This window comes from Hemiscyllium ocellatum, chromosome 7, assembly GCF_020745735.1.
Source record: "Hemiscyllium ocellatum isolate sHemOce1 chromosome 7, sHemOce1.pat.X.cur, whole genome shotgun sequence".
Lineage (NCBI taxonomy): Eukaryota > Metazoa > Chordata > Chondrichthyes > Orectolobiformes > Hemiscylliidae > Hemiscyllium > Hemiscyllium ocellatum.
In genome coordinates, this window is record NC_083407.1 from 108,646,639 (window position 1) to 108,670,510 (window position 23,872).

The 23,872-nt window shown below is 44.6% G+C and overlaps 2 protein-coding genes across 2 annotated transcripts in view; both read right to left on the reverse strand.

Moving 5' to 3' along the window:
* Positions 1-20,401, reverse strand: part of vwc2l (von Willebrand factor C domain containing 2 like) — a 32,105-nt gene extending 11,704 nt beyond the window's left edge. Inside the window, exons 1-2 of the mRNA XM_060828165.1 lie at positions 19,982-20,401; positions 19,353-19,482 (exon numbers count right to left, since the gene is read on the reverse strand). Of these exons, the coding sequence (XP_060684148.1) occupies positions 19,353-19,482; positions 19,982-20,401 (550 nt within the window). The remainder of the gene's footprint in view (positions 1-19,352; positions 19,483-19,981) is intronic.
* A 3,049-nt stretch (positions 20,402-23,450) lies between these two features.
* LOC132817667 (sperm-associated antigen 16 protein) overlaps positions 23,451-23,872 on the reverse strand; it is a 1,000,178-nt gene continuing 999,756 nt past the window's right edge. Inside the window, exon 16 of the mRNA XM_060828166.1 lies at positions 23,451-23,705. Coding sequence (XP_060684149.1) covers positions 23,530-23,705 — 176 coding nt within the window. The 3' untranslated portion in view covers positions 23,451-23,529. The remainder of the gene's footprint in view (positions 23,706-23,872) is intronic.

Genomic DNA, 23,872 nt, shown 5'->3' on the forward strand with positions numbered 1-23,872 from the left:
GTGGTCACTTTTATTGGTGGAGGGATTGAGTTTCAGAGCCACAAGGTCACGCTGCGGCTGTATAAATCTCAGGTGCGGCCGCACTTGGTGTGTTGTGTACAGTTCTGGTCAGTGCATTATGAGAAGGATGTGGAAGCTTTGGAAAGGATTCAGATGAGATTTACCATGATGTTGCCTGATATGGAGGGAAGGTCTTATGAGGAAAGGCTGAGGGACTTGAGGCTGCTTTTGTTAGAAAGAAGAAAGTAGTGAGGTGACTTAATTGAGACATATAAGATAATCGGAAGATAGATAGGGCGGACAGTTAAAGCCTTTTTTTGGATGGTGATGGCGAGCACAAGGGGACATAGCTTTAAATTGAGGGGTGATAGATATGGGACAGATATCAGAGGTAGTTTCTTTACTCAGAGAGTAATAGGGGCATGGAAGACCCTGCTTGCAACAAAAGTAAACTCACCAACTTTAAGGACAATTAATTGGTCATTGGATAAACATATGGATGAAAATGGAATAGTGTCAGATAGATAGGCTTCAGATTGGTTTCACAGGTTGGCGCAACATCGAGTGCCAAAGGGCCTGTATTGCATTGTCATGTTCTGTGTTCTATCTGACTGTTTCTGTGGCTTTTCTCCCTTTCTAGAACTGATATTCATCACACCACTGACTTTTGTAAATTTCTCATTGCCTCTAATTGTTGCTCCAACCAATCCATTCAATTTGATAGGATTCGCAACCAAAGACACTTCTAGCAGACATACTCCCCAGTAACATGTAATCTCTTTCTAAACGTTTACATCCGATAATGACAACATATCACTCCACCAAAAACCATCTTTGCTCCTTCATAATCTACAGACCCAGAAAAAAAGACTGGATATTCATGGAAAACAAATTCATCAAATAAAACTGAATACTAGTCTGAGATAAGTGATAACCTTGGTAATTAAGAGCAAGTGAGTATTTCTGCTTTCAAATCTTTAAAGTAACACTCCTGTTTAGATTAAGACTGTTGAAGTATGAAGAGTGTAGATTTAATTGTCTTTCAACAAGGGAATTGAATAGAAAGAAAATAGTTTAATGGTAATTCTTGGCATGACAACTCAGCTTGGTGGAATGTTCCTCCTATATGATAAGGGAAATCAAGGACATTTTCCAGTGCCTAAGATGACCACATGTGTAGAGCACATCTCCAACTACAGCTAATGGAAATCCATGTTTCAGAGCTGGGTGGTGGCTGGAATCACAGTGGGATATTGGCAAGGCTGAGATCTTTCGAGAGGCTAAAGGTATCAAAGGGCTTGGGGAGAGGGCAGAAGTATGTCATTGAGATAGAAGATCAGCCATGATCTTGTTGAATGGGTGTAGTAAGCCTGATGGGCCGAATGTCCTACTCTTGCTCGTATTTTCTGTTCCAATGCAGTACCCTGTGGAAAAATGTGAATGTGTCTACTTTGGCATAATGCATGGAAAAGCAGTACACTGTTTAACTGGAGACGGATTGGAGAAATCAGTGATACAGAGGGACCTGGATGTTCTGATCCTTGAATTACGAACAGTTAATATGCAAGTACAACAAAGAATTAGAAAGGCTAATGGGCGTTGGTATCTTTTGCAAGGGGAATGGAATGTATAAGTACAGAAGTTGCCCTGCAGCTGCACAGGATTGAGAAGACCACATTTGAGGTACCGTGCACAGTTCTGATCTCCTTATTCGATAAAGGAAACTGCAAGTTCAAAGAAGGTTCATTTGATTGATTTCTGGAATGAAGGGCTTCTGTTATGAAGAAAGCTTGAGCAAGTTCAGCCTAAACAAAATGGAGTTTAGAAAAATGAGAGGTAATCTTATCGAAACTTAAGGACTTGATAGGATAGAAACTGAGAGGATGTTTCTTCTAGTGGGGAACACTGAAGAATAAATGGTCTCCCTTTTAAGGTAGAGAGATGGGATGAGAGTCATAAGTATGTGGAATTCCTTTCCTTAAAAATCTAGAGGCTAGGTCATGGAACTATTCATGGTAGAGTTAGATCAATTATTGATAAAACAAGGGGAATAGAGACAGGTAAGTAGAGCTGAGATGACAAACAGATCAAACAGTCCAAAGATGAGCAATTCAGGTGAATTGGCAATGCTAAATTGCCCATAGTGAAAGGTTCATTAGGAGGGAGTAGAGGAATGGATCGGAGGGTCGGTGTAGACTTGTTGGGCCGAAGGGCCTGTTTCAGCACTGTAGGGAATCTAATCTAATCAAACACCAATGAACTTATTGAATGGTGAAGGTGGCTTGAGAAGCCAAAGGGTCTACTCCTGCTCCTAAACCCTATGGCCCATGTTCCAGAACTTAACTTTCTGCAAAGTATGGCTTACATCAACCAGCGTGCACAGTGGCTACATGACATTCAGTACATAACAGTGGTGAAGCTGACAGGATATGCCACCTTTTTTTTAGATTCATGGTGTAACACTGTAACTCAGACAGCAACTTCTGTGAGAATGACATTTAAGTGCGAATCTTCTCTTTTCCTAAAGTTGTTGTACCATTTACACAAAATTAATAGAGAGTGCAATTATAAAATCCCTACAGAGTAGAAGCAGGCCATTTGGCCCACCGACTCTCTTCACAGCATCCCACCCAAACCCACCCCATCGCTATAGCCCCATATTAAGATCTATCCTCTGTGTACATATATTAAAAGCTATAAACTGTGATTTCTTCTAAAAAGGGGAAAGGACTAAGATATTTAGTTTGAGTCTACATTCAAGGCATTACGATTTTAAAAACTCTTCATGTCACTTCAACTTATTTCCAGTTATTGCTTCACTCCGAGTCTCAGTGAACCATTTTGCTCACAACAGGCACACCACATGCCCAAAGAATGTGGTTACTCTAAAATCAGTGCAATGGAATTTTCTAAGCCAATGGCTTGAAATTCGGTGAGTTAATGATAGTGTGTGCTCATTAAATACAGTCAAATTTAAGAAAGCAATCAAGTCCATGATATGCCTTTAATCATAGAATCGTGCAGCAGTTACAGGCCATTCCATGTGCCATTGTGTTTGCCAGATCAGGAAAGACCCACTTCATTGCCCAGTTCCTTTTGCCCAGAAAGTTATTCCTTTAAGACTAAGGGTCTAACTCTCTCTTTAAAGTTACTGCTAATTCTGCCTCCTCCACCCTCTCAGTCAGTACATTCTCGCTAAAATCTTTTCAGCAATTCTTATACTTTGCCCATTGACTCTCACGTTACTGGAAGTAAAATCATCAGCACTGGGTTCAAAAACTGATATTGTGATGCAGAAAATGGGAAGTCACTGGCGCAACGAAGGGGCACTATATATTTCAAAACTGAAATATGATAAATATTTTTCCATGACTGAGCAGATAAGAATCTGCAGGTACTTCCACAAGCAATGACTTCCAATGCCCATTTCAAAGTTCTGCTGTATTCAGAAATCAAGCTTATTGAGTCTTACTGACATACTGTACCCATAATAATCGACATTTTAAATGGAGAGTGCCCTTAGATTAACTTGCTGTCAATAGAATTTCAAAGCGCATGCTTTGGTTTGTTCAAACCTTGTGATTTATATATCTTGCATTACTGGGTCTCATTTAGGAGTGCTATTTTAGGTTACAGTTATGAATGCAAGATAATATTTTATCTCCTCAAATTTAAAGTAGAACAAAGAAGTGTAGATGATATGATCATACAAAATCTATCCAAAAACTGCTCCATTTGATTTGGTTATCACGGGGAAAGAGGCTCAGGCCAAATTCTACAGCCTTTAATTATTATGCCTGAAAATTCATTCCTTGTCACAAAAGAGGGTCAGCTGATGTTTCTGGACATACACACTACAATTCAGGGAGGGAAACAGAAGCAGCTACTGCTGTCCAGAGCAGAGAGAAAAATAGATTGAGTAGGCTGCTGAGGAGAGCTGATGTGCTGTTGAAAAGAGAAGGAACTTGAGGAGATTTAAGATCCAAGAGTTGCTACAGTAGGACCTGTTGGAGGTTCATTTTCAAGGGTACCCAGATGACTCAATGATGTCACTTTCGAAAGAGACTGGAAGACTCACCTTGACAGGGCAACAGAAGAGAGCACGCTGAGAAACTGGGAGAGTTTGGAATTGAATCTAAAATGCTGAGGTTGTGGTGTAATATAAATATCTTTGGCAGAGGGTTAGTTAATTGGAAATATCCTCTTTCTGGAGTACATTGTGTTGATTGCCCATTATGTAACATTTAGTCCATGCTAATTTAAATTTGTTTGTTGCAGTATAAGTCCTGAATCATGAAATCTAATCATGTGATTCTGTTGGTTACTTTGAAATTTATATCTCTTTTAGAAGGTTATCAGCCTCTAGAGGCCTTGTAACAATACTGTATTGATTTCTGTTTTTGTTTACACATCCATAAACACATTTTATGGATAACCATCACTTGTTCTGTAAACTACATGTAGCAGTTTTAGATTTTTAGATTAGATTCCCTTCAATGTGAAAACAGGCCCTTCGGCCCAACCAGTCCACACCGACCTTCCATAGACCAGACCCATTTCCCTCCGACTAATGCATCTAGCAACACAGGCAATTTAGCATGGCCAATTCACCTTTCCTGCACATCTTTGGACTGGGGGAGGAAACCAGAGCACCCGGAGGAAACCAGAGCACCCGGAGGAAACCCATACACACGGGGAGAATGTGCAAATACCACACAGACGCTGCCCGAGGCTGGAATTGACCCTGGGACCCTGGTGCTGTGAGGCAGTAGTGCTAATATGACCTTAGTTACTTCAATTCAAAACAGTAATATGTAAATTATCACAAACAATTCTGAAAATGTTGGAACAAAATATAAGGCAATTAGCATCATATCAAGCTGGAAAAAAAGTAATTTTGTCAATCCTACAATATTTCACCCTATCATTCTAATAGCTTTATCCTATAACGGGATTCCACTATAGCATAATAAAATAGGTCTTTAAACTATCTACTCAGTACTACAGTGTGACTGACAGTAGGTAGAATAAATGGAAATTGAATGATAAGCATTATCTATGAATAGTTTTATCTTTCAAAAGATATACCCAATTATACCTCATGGGATGAGAAGTTACAGGGCTAAGGGGAAGTAGGGTAATGAATCTACCAAGGGGCCAGCACATGTACAAAATGCTGAATGACCTCCTTTTGCAGTCTATCACAATCTAATACTAAGTGAAAGGCTATTACTTGGATTGTAGCAATACTTAAAGATAAATGAATATTGGATTTGTGTCTCTTGCTTTTCAGGGGACTAAATCTTAACTGCAATTTTTCTCTCAAAAATAGTGCAAGTCCAGAATCATTTGGCACGGAAACAGTTGTTCAATTTGCATCAAGTGCACTGCATCATTCTTAAAATGCCCTAAAGATGCATGATCATAGATGCAGGTCACTGCACCGTTTACCTTAACAGCTAAATCTTCTAAACAAAGTATGCATTGTTTGATATTGCTATCTTATATCACCAGCGATAACTCCCATTTACCTAGGTCTTGAGCAAGTCTCAGTCTATTGAAGGGTGAAGAGTTTTATTTCTTCAGGTGTTCATACTGAGACTGAATTAATAAGTTAATGTGATAAAGAAAGGAACAGCAAGCTCCACTTCGAGATATGCAGGGTTAATGGGCCAAATGCTTGTGCTAAAGTAACAGTGGAACAAAAGACTCTCACCATCATTTGCATGTGTATGAGCCAGCAAATTCAGGATGGAGACAAATACACAGTTAAATGTGAATTTTCAAAAGTTATTGTCCAAGTTTTAGCATGCCACAGCTAGCTTTGTTGAAATAGCATCTTGCTGTATGCCTCTCCATTGAAATACTTCGAGTGTTGTGAGGTTGTTGTACACGCGCCGTAGCCATGAGCTACATTTGTAGGGCTGTTAACATTTAAAGCTTGTAACTAACTCTCTTAAATTGTCTTTTAACAACAGGAGAAGTGTTAACAACTACAAAATAACAACTATTTACATTAAAGTGTGGTGTCTTATTTCTGCAGGTTCTGAATTATTTCAAAGAGATTATAAAAATGTCAAATTTCAAATCCGATCCTCTTACTATTTTTTTACCTTTATTCTTACTTTTTCTTAATCTACTCTTTACTTTAATTGCTTTTCTTTCTTTATCTGGTTCTACCATTGAAACCATCCATTCTAATTCACTCTCCTTCACAGTCCTGCTATTTATTTCAAATGCTGAGTTTCCTGGAATACTAAAGTTCATGCACATTATGAGATGCTTTGTCTTGCTGCACTGTTACCAAGCAACTCTGTGGAGTAAATTATTTTGAGCTTGAAGGGTCTTTGGGTGAGACAAACCTAATGGCAAATTATGTTATTTTCTCTGCTGCAACAAATTTGCTCCATTATTTACAATCTTTGACTGGGAAGAGGTGAGACGCAGGGAGATTGCATCCTGAAGAAAGACAACTTCTCCCTCATCTGTGAATGGGAGCGTTTTGAACAGGGATTCCATAAACCTTAGGTTGTATCTGATCTTACTGCAGTTGGGGGTCTATTTCATCAGCTGACAATTTGGGAGTTGTGAATTTATATCATGATATGGCAGATTATTTGTGATCATTTTGGAAGGCTGTGCAAGATTATCTCCCTCGTCAATCTTCATTTGGCTGAACTTTTGAGGCCGTTGAGCTGATCAATGGGAACGCCATGCAGGTTTGAGAATTGCTGAGAGTTTCTGCATCCAAGATCTCAGCATGAAACACAAGCCAGATTTCTGCTTGTACAGTACAATTATCCCTGGGTAATTTTAACCTAATCCACTCATGGTGCTGTGGACAGGTTTGGACACAGTGTAGGCTTCGCATTTTGGCCAATTCGACTTCACATTAAACCCTAAGCCAGAATTTCACCTGATCCAGGGAATTCTTGATGAAGGAGTTAGGTCAGAATGGTTTTGTTTAGCAGCTGAAAGCACAGAGTGCTGACTAAAGGAACAATCAAAACCAGAAACTGGGAACATCTCTTATGATATATAAAGTCCTGATCAATCAATGATTCTTTGAATATATGCAATAAAAATGTAATGCAGATTGAGAAGAATTTATAGTCTGATTTCCCACACTTAGTATGTAATGCAGGGTTCATGGGGCTTTTATCAAGACACTGACATATCCCTGTTCACGGATCTTGAATGTCTTTGTTCAATGTCTTTGGCACTAATGATATAGCCAGGAAAAGGATCAAGGATATAAAAAGTGATTTCAGGGAGTTAGGATGGAAGCTGCAAAGCAGGACGAACAGAGTAGTGTTCTCCAGTTTACTACCGGTGCCACGAGATAGTGAGGCGAGGAACAGGGAGCAGGCGCAGCTTAACACGTGGCTGCGCAGCTGGTGTAGGACGGAGGGCTTCAGATATGTAGATAATTGGGATGCCTTCTGGGGAAGTGGGACCTGTACAAGAAGGACAGGTTGTATCTGAACTGGAAGGGGACCAATGTCCTGGGTGGAAGGTTTGCTCGTGTAGTTCGAGAGGATTTAAACTAGTATGGCAGGGGGGTGGGAACCTGAGCTGTATACCGGAGAAAAGAGTTGATGAAGAAGAGGCAATAGCAAGAGGTAGACCAGCTAGTGGGAAGGATTTTCCTGGGAAGGAACCAGGGGATCAGTTAAAGTGTGTTTGCTTTAACGCAAGGAGTATCAGGAATAAAAGTGATGAACTTAGAACATGGATCAGTACCTGGTGCTATAATGTTGTGGCCATAACAGAGACATGGGTTTCTCAGGGGCAGGAATGGTTGCTGGATGTTCCAGGGTTTAGAGCATTTAAAAAGAATAGGGGGGGGGGAAAAAGAGGAGGGGGTAGAGCACTACTAATCAGAGAGGGTATCACAGCTACAGAAGCTTCCATTGTTGAGGAAGATCTGCCTACCAAGTCAGTATGGGTGGAAATTAGGAACAGCAAGGGAGCAGTCACCTCGGTAGGGGTTTACTACAGGCCCCCCAGTAGCAGCAGGGAGATTGAAGAAAGCATAGGTCGGCAGATTTTGGAAAAGTGTGGACGTAGCAGGGTTGTTGTAATGGGTGACTTTAACTTTCCCAATATTGATTGGAACCTCCTTCGAGCAGAAGATTTGAATGGAGCTATTTTTGTAAATTGTGTTCAGGAGGGTTTCCTGACTCAGTACGTTGACAGGCCGATGAGGGGAGAGGCCATTCTAGACTTGGTGCTCGGAAACGAGTCGGGGCATGTATCAGATTTGTGGTGGGAGAGCATTTTGGTGATAGTGACCACAACTGCCTCACATTCTACATAGCCATGGAGAAGGAGAGGATTAGGCAAAATGGGAGCATATTTAATTGGGAAAGAGGAAACTATGATGCGATTAGACATGAGTTAGGAAGCATGGACTGGGAGCAATCGTTCCATGGTAAAGGCACTATAGACATGTGGAGATGTTGTTGTGAGTGATGAATAAGTACGTCCCTCTTGAGACAGGCAAGTAGGGGTAAGATAAAGGAACCTTTGATGACGAGAGCAGTGGAGCTTCTCGTCAAAAGAAAGAAGGTAGCTTACATAAGGTGGAGGAAGCTAGGGTCAAGCTCAGCTCTAGAGGATTACAGGCAGACGAGGAAGCAGCTCAAAAATGGTCTGAGGAGAGCCAGGAGGGGGCACGAGAAAGACTTGGCAGAATGGATTAGGGAGAACACAAAGGCATTTTACACTTATGAGAGGAATAAGAGAATGGTCAAAGAAAGAGTAGGGCCGATCACGGATAGCATAGGGAAATTGTGTATGGAGTCTGAGGAGGTAGGGGAAGCCCTAAATGAGTTTTTTGCTTCTGTCTTTATGAAAGAAATGAACTTTGGAGTGAATGAAACCTTTGAAGAGCAGGTGTGCATGCTGGAATGGATGGAGATAGAGGAAGCTGATTTGCTGAAAATTTTGTCAAACATTAAGATTGACAAGTTGCCAGGCCCGGACCAGATTTGTCCTCGGCTGCTTTGGGAAACGAGAAATGCAATTGCTTCGCCACTTGCGAAGATCTTTGCATCCTCGTTCTCCACTGGAGTCGTACCTGAGGACTGGAGAGAAGCAAATGTAATTCCTCTCTTCAAGAAAGGAAATAGGGAAATCCCCGGCAATTACAGACCAGTAAGTCTCACATCTGTCGTCGGCAAAGTGTTAGAAAGGATAGTGAGGGATAGGATTTATGACCATCTGGAAGAGCATGGCTTGATTAAATGCAGTCAACACGGCTTTGTGAGGGGCAGGTCATGCCTCACAAACTTTATTGTGTTCTTGGAGGATGTGACTAGAAAAATTGATGTGGGTCGAGCTGTGGATGTGGTGTATATGGACTTCAGCAAGGCATTTGATAAAGGTTCCCCATTGTAGGCTCATTCAGAAGGTCAGGAGGAATGGGATACAGGGGAACTTAGCTGTCTGCATACAGAATTGGCTGGCCAACAGAAGACAGTGAGTGGTAGTGGAAGGAAAATATTCTGCCTGGAAGTCAGTGATGAGTGGTGTTCCACAGGGCTCTGTCCTTGGGCCTCTACTGTTTGTAATTTTTATTAATGACTTGGATGAGAGGATTGAAGGATGGGTCAGCAAGTTTGCAGACGACACAAAGGTTGGAGGTGTCGTTGACAGTATAGAGGGCTGTTGTAGGCTGCAGTGGGACATTGACAGGATGCAGAGATGGGCTGAGAGGTGGCAGATGGAGTTCAACCTGGATAAATGTGAGGTGATGCATTTTGGAAGGTCGAATTTGAAAGCTGAGTACAGGATTAATGATAGGATTCTTGGCAGTGTGGAGGAACAGAGGGATCTTGGTGTGTAGGTATATAGATCCCTTAAAATGGCCACCCAAGTGGACAGGGTTGTTAAGAAAGCATATGGTGTTTTGGCTTTCATTAACAGGGGGATTGAGTTTAAGAGTCATGAGATCTTGTTGCAGCTCTATAAAACTTTGGTTAGACCGCACTTGGAATACTGCGTCCAGTTCTGGTCGCCCTATTGTAGGAAAGACGTGGATGCTCTGGACAGGGTTCAGAGGAGGTTTACCAGGATACTGTCTGAACTGGAGGGCTTATCTTATGAAGAGAGGTTGACTAGGCTCGGACTTTTTTCATTGGAGAAAAGGAGGAGGAGAGGTATAATTGAGGTATACAAGATAATGAGGGGCATAGATAGAGTTGATTTCCCAGGGCAGAAATGGCTAACACGAGGGGTCATAGTTTTAAGCTGGTTGGAGGAAAGTATAGAGGGGATGTCAGAGGCAGGTTCTTTACACAGAGAGTTGTGAGAGCATGGAATGCGTTGCCAGCAGCAGTTGTGGAAGCAAGGTCATTGGGGACATTTAAGAGACTGCTGGACATGCATATGGTCACAGACATTTGAGGGTGACAATAGACAATAGACAATAGACAAAAGACAATAGGTGCAGGAGTAGGCCATTCAGCCCTTCAAGCCCGCACCGCCATTCAATATGATCATGGCTGAGCATTCCTAATTAGTACCCTCTTCCTACCTTATCTCCATGACCCTTGATTCCACTATCTATGAGAGCTCTATCCAACTCTTTCTTAAATGAATCCAGAGACTGGGCCTTCACTGCCTTCTGGGGCAGAGCATTCCACACATCCACCACCGTCTGGGTGAAGACGTTTCTCCTCATCTCTGCCCTAAATGGTCTGCCCCGTATTTTTAAGCTGTGTCCTCTGGTTCAGCACTCACCCATTAGCGGAAACATTTTCCTGCTGCCAGAGTGTCCAATCCTTTCATAATCTTATATGTCTCAATCAGATCCCCTCTCAGTCTTCTAAACTCAAGGCGCATACATGAGGATCAATGGTCGGCACAACATCGTGGGCTGAAGGGCCTGTTCTGTGCTGTACTATTCTATGTTCTATGTAATCCTTTCTACATGCTCCAATATTCAGCTAAATAATAAAATAATATGAACCATACCGAACTCAGTGATCCGCTGATAATACTGCCTTTGAGGAATGACATTCTCAATCTTGCTGACAACTTAAATTTATAAAATGCCTTTGACATATTAAAACCTCTAAAGTGAACAAAATGTTAGTACTAAAACACTGGAAGATAGATTAGGAAAGCTGACTTAAACATTGGTCAAAGAGACAGTATTAGAAATGTAAGACTTTAAAAGATGGCTTTGTTTTAAAGTCAAAAGGTGTGGTGCTGGAAAAGCACAGCATGTCAGGCAGCATCTGAGGAGCAGGAGAGTCGACTTTTCGGGCATTAGACCTTCATCAAGGCTCATTGTGTCCATTCCTGATGAAGGACTTATGCCCGAAATGTTGACTCTCCTGCTCCTCAGATGCTGCCTGACCTGCTGTACTTTTTCGAATGCCACATTCTTCCACTCTGATCTCTAGCATCTGCAGTCCTCACTTTTTTCTAGGCTTTGTTTTAACGTTAACCAGAGAACACTGGAATGTTGGGGATGGGTGGGATGTTATGGCAGGGATGATTGTGATGGGAAGTGAAAGAAAGAGATGCTTTGCTGAACTTTGCTTGGGGACAGTTCCATTTGACCAGCTTGCAATGGGGTCAGAGACCAGGTCAAGCCTTATTGAAAATCAGATGCAAACTTTAGAACAAAAGGAAAAGTAACTGGCCATTGTACTTGCAGACTCACAAACTTACCAAGTCAGGCTGAATATTCTTACCAGATGAAAGGAAATTGGGAATACAGACTTGATGGGCTGAAGGACTTCTTCTGCAATTCTATGGTTCTACGCAAAGGACTGTTTTTTGAGTTAATTATCAAGCAAATGGCTTACTGAAGATGGAACCAATGGAGAGAATTTTCAGATCTTTGTGGCACGCCTTGCCACTTAAGACCGGGAATGTGCTGATTGAGGTCTCTCCCCTCAGGGGATTGAGCTGTGAGATCAGAAATATTTGTCTTTTTTTGTCAGAGGGTTGGGGAGCTGTGAGTAGAAGGGAGTCAGGGGAGTTGCAGGCAAGGGCAGGGATGATTTTCAGAGGACACACCCTTGCTCCACATCCATGCTTCCTACTGCCACCAGATTGGTGCAACTGGAAGACTGACCCCCTATCCCCAACTCAGCTGGCAGGCTGCTATTGTTTTCCAGTCAGGAAGTTAGCCTCCTTTCATGCCTTCAGGCAATCGTAAAGATGGCAAGAAAGGATAAGTCTTCCCTCAACTTGGCCAATTATTTCCCCCACTCGCCACTTCAAGGAAAGAGAACGTCATGCCCAAAGTTTGAAGGACAAAAGCATTTTTGTGGAGAGCTGAAGAACAAAAAAATGACCCACTGGTGCCCTTGCTTCTGGAAGGTCTGCTTAGAGTATTGAATGTAGGCAATTACATTTAAAAGAGCACTGGAAGATTTGTCCAGGGGTACAGGGCAAAGGAAACCTGTAGATTTGGTCAGAAACATTTGCAACTTTAAATACAAGATTGTAACTGCTGAGAATGTGCTACAACGTGTAAATAGTGTATTCGGAGCACTGCTCCTTCATCAGGGGGCTGTGGACAATAAGATCGTAATACTCCACAACCACCTGATGAAGGAGCAGTGCTATGAAAGCTAGTGCTTCCAAATAAACCTGCTGGACTATAACCTGATATGTGCGATTTTAACTTGGTACATCCTAGTCCAACACCAGCACCTCCAAACCATAAAAATAGTATGGGGTTTTCAGTTCTGCTGAACTGTTACAAGGGAATATCTTTTCTGCTGTTGAGAGTAATAGTTGTCTGTTAAGTAATGTTTAGTCTAGTTTTGATCTTTGATTTGTTACAGTAAAAACTTACAATCTGAAATCCTGTTGTGCTTGATTAGGGAAGAGACAAATGTTGACAGAAGGGAGATTCAGAGACAAAATAGGTGTTTAAGGCTTAGTTTGTTGAAATATTTGACGTGGATACTGCAACAGTGAGTCGTTGATCACTTCCATTGTGTCATTAAATAGGCACAAATAAACAATGGCACTGAGACCAAAATAGTGGCATCACTGCAATGCAAGACAATAATCAGTGTTTCTTAATATTTTTCCCCAAACAGGAAGTTCAATATAGTGTGATTAGATTAGATTCCCTACACTGTGGAAACCGGCCCTTCGGTCCAACAAGTCCACACCGACCCTCCGAAGAGCATTCCCACCCAGACCCATTCCCCTACATTCACCCCTGACTAATGCACCTAACACTACGGGCAATTTAGCACGGCAAATTCACCTGGCCTGCACATCTTTGGACTGTGGGAGGAAACCGAGCACCCGGAGGAAACCCACGCAGACACAGGGAGGATGTGTAAACTCCATTGAGTTATTCATTGGGGTTGAAGAACTGCAAATTATAAATAGAAGAGGACACTGTAAACTTAATACCATTGGGATTATTGACAAAGAAAGATTAGCTGCTGTCATTGAAGGGTATGTCCAAACTAAGTGAACTGTTGGGAGCAGTTTATGTTACATCTCAGTATCTTCCTTCCAAAAGTCCCAAGCCCGAGATTGCAAATGATACATTACTGGGTCAGGTTCCCAGTGCATGAGGAACAATGGAATAAGCCATTCAGTCCTTTGAGCATATTCTGCCACGAGATTAAATGATGATAGATTTGCATCTTAAAACTGTCTAGTGTTCCACATCTCTCAATACCTGAACGAGGGATTCATCTGCCGATTCGTGTCCAGAAATCTTTCAATTGATTTGCAGTTTCAACAGCTTTTTCAGGGACGGAGAGATTTTCAGATATTCTCCACTCTCACTAAACTCCCTGAAAAAGCTATGGTAAAAAACACCCCTGAACTCTTTTTAACATTGCTGGGTCAGAAAAATGCATGCTGTGCCTCGTTAGCCAATTTCAATACATGTTTTATTCAGTACCCACTGGTGTAGGCTTTGCATTGTTAAATGTGATTATGAACATTCTGGACGAAATCTTGAGGTTGGTTGGTTTTTTGTTTCCCTGCTGAGATTGTAAGCAGTTGGCGAACTACGATTGACAGTGCAAAACACTCACGTAGATTGACTTTATGCTTGTTTACGTCAATGTTGCAGTGATTTAAAACAGCAGCTTTTTTCCACACAGGTATTTTTCCTTAGAGGTGCTCTGAAGCAACCAAAAGATTTGAGGCATGAAAGGGAATCATTTCTGCCTATTTTTCAGACTCTGGGTGCCCTTATAGAACATAAAACAGTACAGCACAGTCCAGGCCTTTTGGCCCTTGATGTTGTGCTGACATTTTATCTTACTCTTATATCAAACTAACCTACATACCCTTCAAGTTACTATCATCCATGTACCTATACAACAGTCACTTAAATGTCCCTAATGTCTCTGACTTTACTACCACTGCTGGCAGTACATTCCACGCACCCACCACTCTCAGTGTAAAGAACCTACCTCTGACATCTCCCCCAAACTTTCCTCAATTAAAACATTTCTAACTATTCACTCTGTGTGTCTCGTCATCTTGTACACCTTTATCAAGATGCCTCTCATCCTTCTTCGCTCCAATGAGAAAAGCTCTAGCTCCCTCAACCTTTCTTCATAAGACATACCCTCCAGTCCAGGCAGCATCCTGGTAAATCTCCTCTGCATCCTCTCTAAAACTTCCACATTCTTCCAATAATGAGGCAACCAGAACTGAACACAATATTCAAAGTGTGGTCTAACCAGGACTCTATAAAGCTGTAACATAATCTTGCAGCTCTTAAACTCAATCTCCTTGCTAATGAAAGTCAACACACCATCTGCCTTCCTAACAATCCTATCAAGTTGGGTGGCAACTTTGAGGGATCTATGAACATGGACCCCAAGATCCCTCTGTTCCTCCACACTGCCCAGAATCCTGCCTTTCACCCTGTATTCTGCATTCAAGTCCAAAAATAAATCACTTCACACTTTTCCAGGTTGAACTCCATCTGCCACTTATCAGCCCAGCTCTGCATCTTGTCCAGTCTTGGTGCAACCTACAACAGCCCTCCACACTATCCACAACTCCACCAACCTTTATGTCATTGGCAAACTTACCAACCCACCCTACCACTTCCTCATCCAAGTCATTTATAAAATTCAAGTTAGACTTTCATAAGTGACTCAAACAAGATGAGATATTTTGCTGGCTTCATTGTGTTCAGCCACCAAAAGTATGGAGACACATTACAATATCTTTCAGTGTGAAATGTTGATTTAATGTTGGCACTGTCACCTTACAGCACAATACCTTTCACCTCGCATCGTTGAAGGCACATTCAGAAACAGGAAGACTCCATCAGTGCTACTTAATATGATTATCAACTACTTATTGGTGAATTACAACTGGCTGTTGCTTTGAACCTATAAGCATTTGGTATGATTGGTTAAAGTTACAAAAGTGTGGCAGGTACTGAAGGAGTTTTTGCTGGCTTCAAGACTTCAATGCTAAGCAGTTGCTTATGGGTTCAAGAACAGAAGTACGCCGTTTTTCCTGCAATACAGCATGTCTTCGAAGCAGGAAGAGGGAGGAGAAGAGTTCATAGCAGTGTGATGTAATCCACCCAGGGTGTTGGGGGAATCATTATTTCTGTATGTGAATTTCAGTGAGGAATAATATTTGAGATTTCTGTGTTTCGGTACAGACATCCTTTCTGAAATCTGTCACCTGCTGTAACCATAAGTATAACCTCACAACAGTGCAAGGATCACTTTCACAGTCAGCAACAGCAAAAACAAGCTTTCTGCATCTGACACCTTTCAGACTAGCATTACAAGGAATTATAACGTTTCACAGTTCACTATCCTCTCTTGTGTAACGCTCTCTCCTCAATGATTGCTAATACCATTTCATTCCCTCTACACAGAAAGCAGCAAGTGGGAATGCAGCTTTGGTGATTGGTGCAATAAATAGAATGACATGCACATTACTTTCTGGAGTCCGCATATCAAGTCTTCCCTCCGTCAGAAATTAAATGGGATTCTACTCTCACATCCAGCGGGTGTGACCACATTCATAATACTATACAGGTCAATTCCCAGTATGCTGGCATCAGTTATAATGCCTTCAATGCACAGGAGTCTAAGGTACAGTTTAGGCAGCACAGTGGCTCAGTGCTGCCTTACAGTGCCAGAGACCCGGGTTTGAGTCCAGCTCCGAGCAACTGTCTGTATGAAGTTTGAATGTTCTCCCCGTGTCTGTGTAGGTTTCCTTTGGGCATTCCGGTTTCCTCTCACAGTCCAAAGATGTGCAGGTCAGGTGCACTGCCATGCTAAGTTGTCAATAGTATTCAGGGATGTGCAGGCTAGATAGGTTAGCAATGGAAATACAGGTTACAGCAATTGTGGGGGGTGGTGGGTGGGTCTGGGTATGATGCTCTTGAGGGTTGGTGTGGACTTGATGGTCTGAATTGACTGCTTCCACACTGTAGGAATTCCATGGTTACTATGACAATCCAAAGGATGGTTGGACATCGAGGGTAATCTGTTGACTATGTGGAATGAAATCCATGTGATCATGAGTAATATGATGAAGTGGATGACTGAAGATGAGCAGGAGAAGCAGCTCCAACATGGCCCATGAGAAGATATTGTTTTTCGATCAGAATTATTCCTCTGTTGCTAAAAAGCTGAGACGCACACCCTATCTCAATGTTGGCGATAGCAAGAGTACTGGTGGAGTGCTGTGGTGAGAGGGTAAATGAGGGAGAACAGCAGATCTGTGCTCCTTGGAGCTGCTAACCATTGCTCCCAAAGTGATGCCTCAGCAATCCTGCTAATCTGCTGCAACACAGATTGCTGGACTGCTGTGGGAGATTACAGACCCCTTTGCATAATGCAATCCTCAGGCATGATGGCAGCTGTCTGAACTCCATGCAGCCATCTGAACTTCCATCGCAGCACTCCAATGTTTGCTAGCTGCTGCTTGGGCTGCAATGGAAGCGATGACATTAACCATTAGACTCTGTATTATGTTCGGATTCACTAGTTGCGTAGGCCCAGCTGGGGTGGAAAGGAAGCCTTCGAAGCTCTGCACAATGCTCTTTGTCAAGTTTACCTCAGTCTTGTCCAAGTTCTTTGACACTGACTGCAGGCTTTCTGGTGGATATCCTACTGCAGCAAACATTTCGTTGTGTATATTTGTCAACCCTCTTTTGCGTGCTGCCCCATCTGAGCTCTCTGCAGTAGAACTTGTGTGCAACATTATCACTGCTGAGCTGCACCTCTGCCCAACTTTATCTGTCTGCCCTCATTATTGCCATTTTCTGACAATGAGTCTACCCTATCCTTTTAAGCTAGTGTCAGTATCTAAGCTGGAGGATGATGTGTGAAAATGAATGCTTCATTCTTGTTGCTTGACCACTGTATGGCCAGGTTGCACCTTTTGGGTATGTGAAAGGAGAAATGGACCTGGTTAGCGTTGTGGTGGTTGCAAAGTAGGAGTTGAGTTTTTCATAAATCAGAAAAGATTGTGGGATGACAGGGAAGTGGAATGTGTATGGGTGGATTGTTTGAGAATATTAGGTAAAAACAATGACTGCAGATGCTGGAAACCAGATTCTGGATTAGTGGTGCTGGAAGAGCACAGCAGTTCAGGCAGCATCCAACGAGCAGCAAAATCGACGTTTCGGGCAAAAGCCCTTCATCAGGAATAAAGGCAGTGAGCTGGAAGCATGGAGAGATAAGCTAGAGGAGGGTGGGGGTGGGGAGAGAGTAGCATAGAGTACAATGGGTGAGTGGGGGAGGAGATGAAAGTGATAGGTCAGGGAGGTGAAGAGCTTCAGGGCAGAGGAAATGACCTGGGAGTTGCAGTGGGAGAGGGACTCCCTGAGATTCTTGTAGAGAGAGGAAAACTTCTTCAAGGCAGGCATCCTTGCAAGAGGATTCGCAGTAGGGTTAAAAACAACTAGGTAAAAACAATGAGAATATGTTTGAGAATATTGCCATCCTTGACTGCTTCAGGCCTGTCCCTGGTTACAGCCTCAGAAAGGATGTTTTTATCACTCCACCACAGGGACTAGGCATTCAGGCATGACTGCCCCCTCTGGTTGGCCCTGGTGTCACTGCTTGTGCGTGACCTGTTTGGCTGAATTGGAATTCTGAGGGACTGTGACAGGTTGGATGCCAAGAGGATGTTACTCCTTATGCAGGATATTAGAGGTGGAGGCCACAGTTTCAAATAAAGAGTTCCCACTTAACACAGGAGGGAGGAGCAATTTATTCTCTCCGAGGCTCCTTAATCAATGGAATTCCCTATCCCAAACAGCAGGGCTGCCTGGACCACTGAGGGCTGAATGAGTTACACTTTTAATTTATCAGAGAGTCAAGAGTTATGGGATGGAAGTCAGAACGTATAGCTGAAGCCGCAACCTGATCCACCAAACTCTTACTGAAATGACAGCACTTGCACAATGGGCTGAATGGCCTATTCCTGCTTCTCCATTTCTGATATCCTTGTGGACATCGGTTAGGAGTTATAATTGGTGGGGATTGTTGGTAGCTGAATGGTTAGGTGGTGATACATGGAGCAAAACTTGTGATGCTTTCGAAGATCCATTCACTGAGCCTGAGTGCTTGTGAGAAGTAATGGAGCACTACACCCAGAACTCCAGTGCTGATATTCACCTTCACTAATTTCTGCTCCAGCTGCCTTCCGAACCTGGTCCTCTACGAACATAGGACTGCTCGCCCTCTCTCTGCTTCCTCTATTGAGGCCTCCAGAGCTGCGTCCAAAAACCCCTGGAGCGCACACTCTCCCTTGTTGTGCCACTGTTGAGTGTTCCACAGAGTCCGATTCAACTCCTGCACGATTCCTGGTGCCTTCCCCAGCTGTGACACAGGCTGGAAAACCAGTGCCAGACATTCACAGCACCGGCTCCTCCCGCTCAGGCCTCCAGTGGTCTTGGCTCTAGCTGGCACCATTGAAATGAGCGGGCATGACCAGGTAGTGTGTTGTCCATACTGCAGCTCACCAGGCCACACCGACACCATTCAAAGGGCCTATTTCTGGGGAGTTACTGAACTTGGCTAAAACTCTGGCGATGTGTTCGGTCTTATTTCTGATGTATCTGCCTATAAGCTCATATCCAAATTGTGCCATCCTCCACCACACCCAACCCTGGGGGGGAAAAAAACACCCTTTCTCAAGAAAAAAGGGTTGAAGTAAGTAAACGGTGAAAGAAACCTATGAGATGGGATTTATTTTTGGTTTTCTTTTTGATGATTCCCTCCCACCAGCCACACAATCGACAGGGGCATTGGCTCCCTGTTTGTTTTTGTTGGGATGTTGGGTGTTGGGATGTACGCTCAGTGTTGTGATTCACAAGGCGCGGAGAGGGAGGGTGGGGGAAGGCTGCTTACCGTTCTTGCAGATCGGGCAGCATTGCTCGGGCTCGTAGACCGGGTTGACGCACTCGGGGACGGCACAGTCGGCGACAAGACAGTGCACCTCACTGCTGGCCTCACACCGGCACCACTCGCACGGAGACGGCTGCAACAACCACACAGGTTTGACTCAGGAGGGCGGACAGCGAGCACAAACCGGCTTCCAAGCCTGGCCCCGGGGACGACCCGAGTTGTAACAACAGCAACTCCCCATTCGAAACACACACACACACACAAAAACCCCCACCAGTGGCTTCAGTGAACAGGGGGCTCTCCTGACCCTTTCCCCGTTCAACTCAAGCTCAATTCAAACGCGGGTTTAACTTGGGCTCACGCTGCTTTTAGGGAACCGACCAAATCTTTCCTCTCTGTACCAGTTTGATTGCGGTTTTGGTTTAGAAAGGATGACCGGGCTTTCGCGTGAGCGGGGTCTACCTGGGGGTGGCCCCAAAACGCACAGAAAAAAAAACCTTCCCTGGGGCGTCAGATGCATTGCATTTGCAATGTTCCAGTGTGCCTGCAGCTAATTCCTGAGGTTAGCCCCAGATTCCAGTCCACGGTGAGACCCTGACTGTTCGAAGGGCGGGGAGCAGTGTACGCCCTACCTTAAATTCTTCCAGCACTTTGTAGGTCTTGGCGCGGTACTCGCAAAAGTTCCTCACTTCCTTGCACTCGGGACAGCAGCCGTTGTGCTCGACTTTGCTGCACTTGGGGTGGATCTTGGGGCACTCGGGCTGGTCGCACACCGGCCCGTCCTCTGTGCAAACGCACGGGCAGTTGGAGTGGCCCGGGAAGAAGCGCTCGCCCAGCTTGTACACGAAGCCGCTGTCGTCCACGCAGCCCTTGCCCCGGTAGTCGTCGAACTCCACGTTGTCGCCGCCGTTGGCCGCCCCCAGGGTGTTGTCAGCCTCCAGGCTGTCCTCCTCCGGGTCGGCGGAAGCCGGGGGCGGGAGGAGCAGGAGCAGCAGCAGCAGCACACGGGTCATCAGCAGGAGCACGCAGGCTGCATGCAGTCCGGGAGCCATCCCTCTCACCAGGTCCTGGGCTCGGCCACCAGCTCCGGCTCTGCGCTGGGCTGCAGCCGCCCATCAACGCCTGCAGAAACAACACACACACACACAGACACAGACACACACGGGACAAGGACAGGGTTAAAAGAAACACTCGCATTTGTTACACACCCCGCTCACTACATAGCCGCACGGCTACCGCAGCACTTTTGTAGGAATTGTCGAAGAATTGCCAGGCTATTAACGCCATATAAGCAGCTGCAGAATTACATGGTTAACAAAAAAAGGTTTAAAGGACTTGTATTTCACATACACCTCTCATTCCATTCCAGTCCCGACCGACAGCACTTTTGCAGCAATTGTACAGTCAATTCATGTGATAATCAATGTTTTTTTCCCTTGAAAAACAAATTACTTCAGGACACTAGCAGATCCCCCCCCCCATTTATTCTTCTTCCTTTTTTTCTGACAGAGGGAAAGGGCAGTGCAGCACACCGTCAGCGCTGCACCGGGGAGCATTCCTCCCTGCAATGGGACTTGACCCCCCCACGACCCTGGCAACTTAGGGCAAGCCAAGGGCAGAGCGCTCAGAGCACGGGCTGGCAGCCCGGAATCCGCACCTCAGGCACTCACGGCTAAGGGGGAAGGCACAGAGAAACTGCACAAACTTCACAGCCGCGGGGAGGGCGGATTTTTTGAAACAAGAAGGAAAGGGATTCATTCTGCAGATCCCGCCGTGCAGTATGACAAAACATGTCAAACTTCTTGAACAAGAAGACAAACCCGCCGCCTGTGTTTTGGGGGAGGGAGGGAGGGTGTACCAAACAGGGAAATCGCCCCTTGCGCTGAGCATAAGTCTTGCCCTCCCCGGGACTGCCGATGACCTTCTTGTTACAGACCGTATCGGTGTGATTGATACGGTTTTCACCAATATTAATGACACTCAAAGATGGCGAGTGGATAAAGACAAGGTCACTGGGGCCAGCAAGCGTATGTGGAGGGCTGGGGGGAGGAAGGGGCTACATATTATCTTTCTGATCAGCTCGTCAGAATTGACCCTCTAAATTCAAAGGTTGCATTCCACAGGATTGTGGGGGTTAGATACAAAAATAAAGACACCAGTTGCAGGCACGCCGCATTTTCTTCCTGCAACTTGGTGCGGGTATACAGCGACTGGGGAGGAGGATTAGTGAATACCATCCCACACACGTCCGGGCGCCGGGCAGGATAGAGACACATAGCTCGGTTACCTGTGGTCGCTAGCTGATGATTTGTGGCCAGTTTACGCTTGTTTACGCAGCACGCATCTTCGATGAAGGCAAAAAGAGTCGGCAGGACGGGAGCTGGCGAAGTCACCACATGGTCTCCAAATCACCTCAAGGCTCCCCCACCACCCCCTCCCCCCCCCCCCCCTCTCTCAGTCCGCCGCCGATGTTCCCCAGCGACGCCGCCAAAGTGTAAAGTTGGGCCCGCTTTTAAAGACTGAATGCCAGGCGACGTTCAGTGCCGGTCCAGGCCACCTTGTGGAGACGGGCTGCTGCCCGGGTGTAGACAGCGGCGCAGGAGCCCACCGGAGATTCTAACAGCTCCTGCATGTCCGCACCGCGCTCCCTGTGGCATCTGGCTGCTGCACCACTTGGGATGGTTCAACTCTGGCCGGCATCACCCTTTTTACAAGAGACCAGGCGCTTTCAGCACCAAGGAGAGCTCAACGCGTTCTTCCCACAATGTGTGCGTGTCTGATATTGTGTGTGTGTATATCTGTATCTCTCTGTGTGTGTATCTGTATCTCTCTGTGTGTATGTGTCTGTGGGTATATCTCTGTGTCTGTGGGTATATCTGTGTCTGTGGGTATATCTGTGTCTGTGTGTGTATCTGTGTGTGTGTATGTGTCTCTGTGTGTATATCTGTGTCTGTGTGTGTTGCTCTCGGTCCTTGTACTGGCGCCCCGCTACCTCGATCTTTAATGCCAAAACCACAGTGGAGACCGGGCAATTTACCCCTACACTCAGGCGAGGCCAATGTATGTCCAAACAAGTGAAGCTGGTCACCAGATCTCCGAAATCGTCCGGTTTCTTGTCACTGCAGTCGCTCTATATTGGTCCTGTCCCCCTGGCCCGCGGTGGTCTCCTGCTCTCCCCGACCATCTCTCTGTCTCGGCTCGCCTGTGCTTGCTTTGCTGGCGGTAACTCTGATTTACTCAGTCGACTCCAGGTCATGTTGCTTGCTCGGCTAAGAGTCCTCCGAGTGGCACTCTGGCTGCGTGCTTCCCGGGCATGCAGTACGTCCGTGCTGTCATTAGGCGTCATTGTCAAACTGCGGATCTCGATCAAACCCAGCAGAGGACCACTCGGGTATTCCGTCTCCTCCAGCCTTGTGCAAAACGCGCGCAGGTCAGGGTCACTGCGAATGCAATAGTGTAAACACACACACACAAACACACAATAACAAAAACACGCTGCGGTTGCTGGAGATCTGATTAAAAAAACGTGCTGGAGAAACTCAGCAGGTGTGTGGAGAGAGCAGAAGTGTTAACGTTTCGACTCCAATGTGATTCTTCTTTGGAGAGAATATCAACACTTATTACAATGTGGAGTGTTCACCGACCGGAGACAGTTTTTGTTCGGGGACCATCACTGTCCTAGTCGATTAGCCTCACAGTCCACGCTCTGTCCCCGTGGCCCTGTAATTTTCTTCCCATCATTTATTTACACAATTCCCTCTGGAAGTTACTGCTGAATCTGCTTCCACTAGCTTTCAGGCGGTGTTGCACGGCTTGATCAGTATTACTTACCTGTGGCTAGGCAGCAGAGCCGCAAAGCAGAACCTATGTTATTGAACAGTTTAAGTTGTGGAATGAGTGAAAATAATAGGTACTCTCTGATACTTAAAGGACCACCACCCACACCAATTACATAGAAACATTATAAACACCCAGTATATTTCAATCATACCAATTTAATAACTGACAAAAGATGAGCTAAGTTGATTATTACACTCTGTAGTTACACAGTATAGAAGGGCTTTTCACTACATTATCCAATTTTTCCGCAAAATAATTCCGATTCACACCGTAAGAGTCAAAAGCACATCTTAAATTAATCAAGAGGTGGAGTCAACACTTGGACATTATAACTATTGTTTTATGTCCAGAGGCGGATGGTACCATCAGACCCTCCTGATACCACATATTCACCCTTGTGGTCAAACAGCACACACTGCACAGCGTCTTCATGTCCTGAAAGGCTGTACAACTGACCCGAGGGCAGATCCAATATCTTCACAGTCCCATCGTTGCTGGCCATGACCACCAGTTGACCTGGGGAGCAACAACAAAAATGAAAAATGTAGAACCATGAAATAAATAAAGGTGGCATCACGTTTGGTGAACATCAGGGCAACAGAATGTTGTTATCATTAATAAATACTCATCTCTACCTAGAAACCATCATTTAACACCAGGGCCTTTTGGGAAAAAAATATATG